The following is an 8,234-nucleotide window of genomic DNA, read 5'->3' on the forward strand; positions in this document are numbered from 1 at the left end:
GATATAGATGGGATTTTTTTTTTAAGATATCTAAGACGTTGGGAGAACAGAAGGCAAAATCTAACAAAGAGAAAACTGAAGGCATTATTTTGCCAGGGGTAAAGGACGAAAGGGATTCTGAAAGGGATCAAGTGTGGGGATGCCGCTCTTTGGTGACACGATGTACATTATAAACGACCATGGTTTGGGGGAACAAGGGGTGGGCTTTGAGTGAGTACGTCTGTGGAGGACGGGGGAGTGTGTTCTCATGAGGAAGGTGGAAGAATACTCTTGCTCTTCTCAAATCTGTGTCTTCTCAGACGAGACATCCTAGTCGCCTGGAGATGATCATAAATACACAGCTGAGGTAGTTCAACAGCAGTTTCCCAGTGGATTGATGAACAAAAAAACTTAGTTTCCAAAAAGTAAGTAGTCAGGGGAACTTCTTGAACTTCCCTTATTGCAAACCATTCCAATGGCTGTTTGGAGACCAGCATGTAACAGGTGCTCAAGGTAAGGACTCATCACTTAAATTTAACTGAATTGCCCTCATTGAGAGCAGGTGGGGTTTGGGGACCTAGAGAAGGGCAAGGAACGCCTTTAGATATGGAATCATATCCAATCAAAGGGGCAGTGGGTGGTGGTTGGAGTCATAAGATATACATGAGTATGGATAGAGCTGAGCATGAGCTTCATAATGAGACACGCTTGTCTTTGAGATCTACTCTGCCATTTTTTAGCTGTGCGACCTTGGGTAGGTGTGATAACCTCTCTGAGCCCCAGTTCCATCATCTTCAACAGGAAGCTAATAATAGGACTCTATCCAAGTCAATTTGCCAAAAGTCAATTTACTGAAAGCTAATTATCTGAAAATGAGTTTGCCAAACGACCAATTAACTGAATAGACCTGAACATTCCTTAAAATGCTGGATTCACAATTAAAACCAATCAGCCGAAATATTGCAGAATTCTTTAAAACCTGTTCAACCTTCCAACCCAATAAAAATTTTTATAAAACAGTTAAAATGTTTTGATAAATTTGGCAAATTGTACATTTAGCAATTGACTTTTAGTTAACTGGCTTGAGAGTAAAACTATATTTTCAGTTTTTGTGAGGATGAAATAAGATAACGCATGCAGCTCTCAGCAGAATTCCTCACACATTAAAAAATGTTGGCTATTAATTATTATTATTACCTTTTAAGAAACCTCAGGCAAACAGAGATCATAGACTGCTACTGCAGGGATGGAATGTATACATGTGCTACTAAAATCTAGGTTTGGAGTGGGGAGCCTGTATATTTTTGACATAGATTTGCAAAAGTATGAACCCAACTAATTTGTTATTGAAAGTGGTCACTCTTAACCATTAAACATCAAATGAGGCTGTGAGATTTTATGTGTTCGTCCAAGGGGATCATGGATTTTAAAAGATTGAGATAAACTGATGTGGTCCAACCTCTTTATTTAAGAAGAGGAATTTGGAGCTGGAAATTGAAAGAGACCTGCCCAAGGTCCCAGAGAGATGGTTGTTTGAACAAAGTTACCTTCAGGCTGCTGACACGAGGTAATTCTTGAGCTCTGGGGTTGTTGGGAGGACACTGAGACACGTACTTACTCAGAAAGTTTTGATTCAAATTGGTGGATGATCTGGGTGGAGAAGTGCACTTTCCTTATGACGTTGCTGCCTTCCTCCCTGAAGAAGCAAAAACTTATGAAAGGGTCTCTTGGGCCGGGGGCTAGGTGTGTCATTGCAGGCTTGGGGGTGAGGGGAATGGCTTCAGACTTACAGCACGGCTGTGCCCTGGCTGATCAGGTCAGCCAAGGTGAGTTTCTCAAACTTTAAACTGTGCATTGAAAGCCAATCTTCTGAGTCTTCCCAAGCTGAAGGCTGGGTCTTATCCCCCTGCAGCCTCTATGAGACAGAAGCCAGAGTCAAACAGAAAACTCTGGAAAGATAGGGCAAGGCTGAGGATGCCCAAAGTTCCCTCCACTCAGATGCTCAATGGTTGCCAACTCTGACTGGTCCTGCCTGAAAGCAGTCTGTTCAGGAACTTGCCTTGCTGAGGGCACAGAGGAATGTGGAGGCCTGTGCTCTGGGCCAGTTGCCCCAGAAATACCTGTTCCCTTCCCTCACCTCATCTCCAGTATGTGGCTAGACAATTCAAGCATCACTCACCACGTCCTGCCTTGTGAGAGACTGAACACACAAACACACAACGGCCAGACCATGTGTGACAATGGACCTCTGACCCACAGCCTCTGCAGCAAGTGGCCCAGAAGGGTGAGGACTCGGTCAATGACTGCTGGCTTTCCTATTTCATCCTGTTTGCAGCTCAGGACCAACTAGAGACAGTCAAATATGCCCCAAACCAATCACATAGGATGCCCCGCTTCTAGTTAGCCCACCTCCAGCTTCCTCATATCAACAGCCTCCTTCAAGGCACACCTGAAGCCTTGCATTTTTTCCACTGTGAACCTTTCCCACTCCCCTGCCTGCCTTTGAGTCTCTGCCAAGCACAAGTCATGGTTGCTGACTCCCCCTGCTAGAGCAACCTCTGAGGAAATTGCCTCTGTTCTCATGTGGGTGGTCTTTGTTTATTTCCACACTTTCATTCTCTGTATCTTTTCAGGTGTATGAGTTCTGCCTCCCCATCACTCTGAGGGGTCCTCAACAAACATTTGTTGACTAACTGATGGAAGAGGGAATGGGTTTATCCTGACCATTCCAGAGACCAGAAACAGGAGGAGTGGGTGACAACTCCAGAGGAAGAATTCCCTAGCCATCACAGGAGTCAGGCCATGAAATGGACTGTGCCCCCTTGCTTGTACCTAGTGACACCTGTGTCACTTACATAGTGCTAAGCTCAGGATGTGGGTGGTGGCTTAGCATTGTAGTCGGTCATGGCAGGCATTCAGCATTGGAGATGCTTTCCGGGAGCCAGAAGGTGGAGAGAGCTGACCTGAGGCTCTGAGTTCACCCTGCCTTGTTCACCTCTTCTGGAGGCGGGCATTTCTTCCTTTTTCCAGTGGGTGTTTCTGAGCCCTACTATGAACTAGGCACTGTCCTGGTGCTGGGGCTACAGTGTGAACAAGATAGAAATGTTCTTGCCTTCTTGGAGCTTACATTCTAGTGCGGGTAGATGGACAATAAAGAAGAAGTGAAATCAGTGTACCTAATTTCAGAAAGCAACAGTTCTGTTAAGAAAATGGAGCAGGGAAATGTGATAGAAAATGACGAGGGTGGAGATGGGAAGGTCACTTTGGCTGCGGTGGGGGTCAGAGAAGGCCTCTCTGAGTTGAGATCCAAAGGTTAAGAAGGAGCCAGCCCTGTGCATAGCCAGGGAATGCACATTCCAGGAAGAGGCACAGAGCGGGGAAGGGGTCAGAGTGTTTGAAGAACAGAAAGGTGGTAACTGTGGTCCGAGTGTAGCAAATACAGGGTAGTGTGATGTGAGAAGAGGCTGGAAAGGTGTGGAAGGCCTGGATCAGACAAGATTCTGCAAGAGCTTCCAGTACAACCACTGTTGTTTACGTGATATAGGTGGGCCTTAAATGTTGCCAGAGTTGGTCATAATTCACTTAGGGTGTGGAATGGCATCAAAAGGGGAGGCCCACTGTGAGAGAAACCCCCTCATAGCATCTGATGACAGTGGAATGGACCTGAGCACTATTTTAACCCACTGGAACCCCAATCTAGACTCAAAGATGGCTTCACCCTGCTCCTAGGTACCTGCTTGAACCCTAAGTGGGTTCTGCTTGAGCTTGTATTTGTCAGGGCTTTCACTGTAGTGGGCGAGGTGGTGGACAAGGAGTTGAAAACTATCTGTGGTAGCTGACTGAGCTACACTGGAGAGGACGGAGGATATGGACAGAGAAGAGGAGAGAGAAAGAGAGGGAGAGATGAAAGGAGTGCACTACACTGGGGTCTCCATTGACTAGCTTTGTGACGCTGGGCAAGTCATGTGTCTCTCTTTCTTCACCTGCGAATTGGGCCCTGTGAAGCCTGTGGTTTATAGCTGTGCTATAAAACATCGCCTTGAGTGTTGCTGCATGAACTGTTCTCAACAACAACCTTTATTTCCTCCTCAGCTTGTCGTAAATGGAAAGTAACCTCGAAACAAAGACAACGAAACTAAAATGCTGCTATTATATTCCAACTAGATTAATAATTAGAGCAAACAACTTAAATAGCACTTATCATCTGTCAAGCACTTTCCACATATTAACTCATTTAATTCTACAGAGTATGTTCCATCATTAACCCCATTTTACTGACAAGGAGACTGAGGCACAGAGAATTTAAGTAATTTGCCCAGAGTCACACAGCTACTAAGTGATGAAGCTGGGGTTCAAACCCAAACTGTATAGCTCAAATCATGCTCATAACCACACTCTATTGCCTTTAAATTAGCACTAAACTGTGACTCTCTTCATGAAGGATTGGGAGAGAAATGATTGAAAGGATAACTTTGTCAGTGTGTGATTCTATGCTAATTAATGTGCCGCCCTTGAACAGCATCCCCCCAATCGTGTTCCCACACTTATGGAAACACTGCTCTGCATCAAATGAACACTAGATGTCACTCTTCTCATCTTTCAGGACTCAACCACCTCCCTGGTTGATAACACTGAGCACAGTAGACTTATAATTCACCTTTCTTCTATTTTACATGCATTTGAAATGATCGATCATGTTTTAGGACGTGGATTTTATATTATTAATATTTGAAGATCCACCATTAAACACATTATAGGTTTTGACTGTAGGGCATACTGATTACATAACTACTCAAGTATGTGCTTTCCACAGAGCCTAGTAACATCTTTGCACTGGGGCTATCCTTTCCCTCTTTCCCTCTGCTATTCATTGTGGCTTCAGCTGTGGCTGATAAAAATAAGTGCGGTCCCTGTACACCTGGGAAGTCACGTATTTTGATATTAAATTAGATGAAATAAAGACTAATATCAACATCTGAAGTCATCGAAGGAATCCTTCAGAATCTCAAGACTCTATTGGCATTTCCTCATTTCTTTTTAATTAAACTTGCTTTCCCGGAAGTGCCAATACTTGAGATTAGTAAAACATGACTATTTTCCTGATTAACTGCCAGCATTAACACTGTACTGTTTTTGACTTATGATTTCAAACGTCAACTCTAGTTCAGATTAGATAGGTAGTTATAGGCTAGGCTTGCACCTGACAACCCCTGAAGACAACAGTTTTATGGTGGAATAGATTCTGAGTTCCAGACAATTCACTCACCTTCTTGGGAAGATAGCTCATTTACACATTGAGAGTCAGCCTAAAACCACAGTTCTGGATAGTCTAGAGGTTAATTCTCCTGCCCTAACTCTCTTGCTCCAATAGCACTTCCTGAAACTGATTTTTGGATCTAGATTTTAGGGAATCCTAAAAGGAAAACAAATCTCAGGAAGGGGAATTTTAGAATTAAATTCCTTAGACTTCAGGCTTTGATAACACGGACAGAGTCTTTATATGCTCCTGAATATTTAGTGATATGGCCAAGAAGGCTGTAAAATTTCTACAAATAGTATGCAAATTCTTCAGTCATTTCTAAAGGCAGAGGATTAGAGATGAATGCTTAACTAATCTTTTTCAGTCCTGGGATCCTATGTGAAGACAGAAATACCCAGAGTTTAACGCATTCTGCATTCCCTGACCATGATTTGTAAGCACTGTGACTCAGTTCAAGCACTGTGGTTTTTACCAGTAAGTCCTGTGTCTGGTTAACGTGTGTAACCAGTAGTCCATCGTCTGGATTTTGGCCAAGTCCATTGATATTCTTCTGGTTCAATTGCTTCTTTGGATTTCTGTCATTGTTTCTCCTCATGCTATAAAATACAAAGTGATTTGATCAATGCCCCAGCACTGGACATTGACTCCACGCTGCCAGGGCCTCCAGAAACATCTTTATTTCTGTGCAGTAACTGGGAAGCGTTCCTGTAGAGTCCTGATAAAACGTGGGCTCCAGGTTCATAAGACATTTTCTTCTATTGCTCTGGTAGTTAGATAACTGAAGCCCTCCATTATAAGGTGATGCCATGACCATTTACCCAGTCTCACTTCAAGGCAGGTATTTCCCTCTCAATTCCCATGAGCAAAATATTGTTACTTCCATTTGAAAAATCGGAAAAGAGGCTTACCAACAATTTTCCAGAAACTTATTATCTTGACCATGGAAGACATCACTAGTTTGTGTAGCCATTGTAAAACCACCTGATGCTTATTTTCCTAGGGAGGCAAAGAATACCATAAAGGAGAAGAATAAGTGCAGCATATAGAAAAGAGCTTTGGGGGGGAATCTATATTCGATTCAACTCTTCTTTAATTCATTCATTCTGTAAATACTTATCGAACACCTACTAGGTCTCAGGCTTTGTGCTAGACGCTGAGCATACAATGGTGAACAACAAGCCTTCTCAGCTTCGGCACTTTTGACAATTTGGACAGGATAATCCTTTGTTGTGAGGCTGTCCTGTGTGTTGTAGGAAGCTTAGCAGCATCTCTGGCCTCTACCGATTAGACGCCGGTAGCATTCCTGCTCCCCAAGTTGTGACAACCAAAAGTGTCTCTAGACATGGGTTGATGTCTCCTGGGGGCTCAGTCTACCCCAGTTGAGAACCACTGAGCTAGACATTGTCCTTGTTCTCACAGAGCTTGCGTTCTAGAGGGGAAGACTGATGTTAAAAAGTTAAATATAGTAATTACAAATTGTGGAAAGTGCTATGAAGGAAGTAAACAGGATGATCCAGCAGACAGTAATCAGGAAAGGGGATCTATTTTGCATAGGTAAGGTGGTCGGTGAAGGTGACCTTCTTGAAGGACAAAAAGGAGGCAGAGTGTTAAGAGTATGGTGAAGGGTGGACTAGGCAGAGACGACAGCAAGTGACCATAAGGATTTTGAGGAGAGAGAGGGAAGAGGAAAAATATTGAGATGAGGTTGGGTTCTTTTCTCTGAGAACTGCATCTGTACTCAAAGGGGTGAGTTTCTACAGCCTACAGTCATAGCTTACTGAATCAGTGTAGACCTGTATCCAAGATGGATCAATCAGATTCTCTCTCTGGGAATTTGGAATTAAGAACTGTGGGGCCACCACGTAGATTCAGAAGCAGGAAGACTGTCTTCAGAGAAAAGTGGAGTGAATGGTCATTCTCTGCCTTGGTGTCCCTGGGGCCACTCTCTCTTGGCCACTCCTCCCTGCTCTCTGCCTGCTCCTTCTCAGTCTTCTAGGCAGGCTCATCCTCCTCTACCTGAGCACCTTAAGTCAGTGTTCCTTGAGGCTAAGTTGTGCGCACTCTTCTCTTCTCACTTTCTCCTCTTTTCCTAGGCAATAAGATTGCCTTGTCCGCGGCTTCAATTACCACCTATACATCAATGACTCCCAATTGTATGTCAAAAGCCCAGACCTCTCACTCTGACTCCACACCTGTGTATCCACTGACACTGGATATTTCCATTTGGTGTACCAGATGGTACACAAAAAAAAAAATCAACATGTCCAAGATTGAATTCATATTCCCTACAAACTTATCCTCTTTTCATTGTTCTCTAGCTTAGAGAAAAGTCATCATCTATTTACTTATGAGTCAGAAACCTAGGAATTATTCTTGATGCTTCATTCCCCATATCCAATTCATCGCCTAATCTTGTTAATTTTACCTCTCTCAAATCTCTCCACTTCTCTGTCTCCACTGACATTTCTTGTGTCCAGGTCACCATCATCTCTGTCATAGACAGCTGCAGTTGACCCTAATGGGCCTCCCTGCATTCCCCTAGTCCTCTCATCCAATCTGTTTCCTCACTGAAGCCAGAGTGATGTTTTAAAAACACAAATCCAATATCACACTGCCTCTTCTCTTTCCTGCTTAAAACTGTTCAAAGGCTTCCCTTGATTTCTAGGATGAAGACTAAGATCCTTATGATGGCATTTGATGATCGCACGGTCTGGCCGCTGCCCACCTACCTCTTCAGCTTTCCCACTTCACTACCTCTCTCCTCTTCTGTGTTCCACAACCCCACTCCCTTCAGTTCCTGGAATGCTACACAGTTCCTTTAACCACAGGGCCTTTTCATGTGCTGTCTTTACTCTTTACTCTTCTCCCCTTCCCTCAACCTACTCATCCTTGACATTTCAGCTCAAATGTCACTTCCTCAGGGAAGTCTTCTCCAGCATCCCACTTTATTTCAGATTCCTTTGTATTATATAAACTTTCATAGAACTATGTTCCT

General features: G+C 43.6%; 1 protein-coding gene across 1 annotated transcript in view; it reads right to left on the reverse strand.

Annotated features, from left to right (window-relative positions):
- Window positions 1–6,287, reverse strand: part of VWA3A (von Willebrand factor A domain containing 3A) — a 46,479-nt gene extending 40,192 nt beyond the window's left edge. Inside the window, exons 1-4 of the mRNA XM_087417081.1 lie at window positions 6,148–6,287; window positions 5,712–5,835; window positions 1,770–1,894; window positions 1,598–1,675 (exon numbers count right to left, since the gene is read on the reverse strand). Coding sequence (XP_087273207.1) covers window positions 1,598–1,675; window positions 1,770–1,894; window positions 5,712–5,835; window positions 6,148–6,209 — 389 coding nt within the window. The 5' untranslated portion in view covers window positions 6,210–6,287. The remainder of the gene's footprint in view (window positions 1–1,597; window positions 1,676–1,769; window positions 1,895–5,711; window positions 5,836–6,147) is intronic.
- Between the last annotated feature and the right edge of the window lie 1,947 nt (window positions 6,288–8,234).

The sequence above is a fragment of the Ceratotherium simum genome, chromosome 26 (genome assembly GCF_057802395.1).
Source record: "Ceratotherium simum simum isolate JZ-2026a chromosome 26, ASM5780239v1, whole genome shotgun sequence".
In the NCBI taxonomy this organism is placed as follows: domain Eukaryota; kingdom Metazoa; phylum Chordata; class Mammalia; order Perissodactyla; family Rhinocerotidae; genus Ceratotherium; species Ceratotherium simum.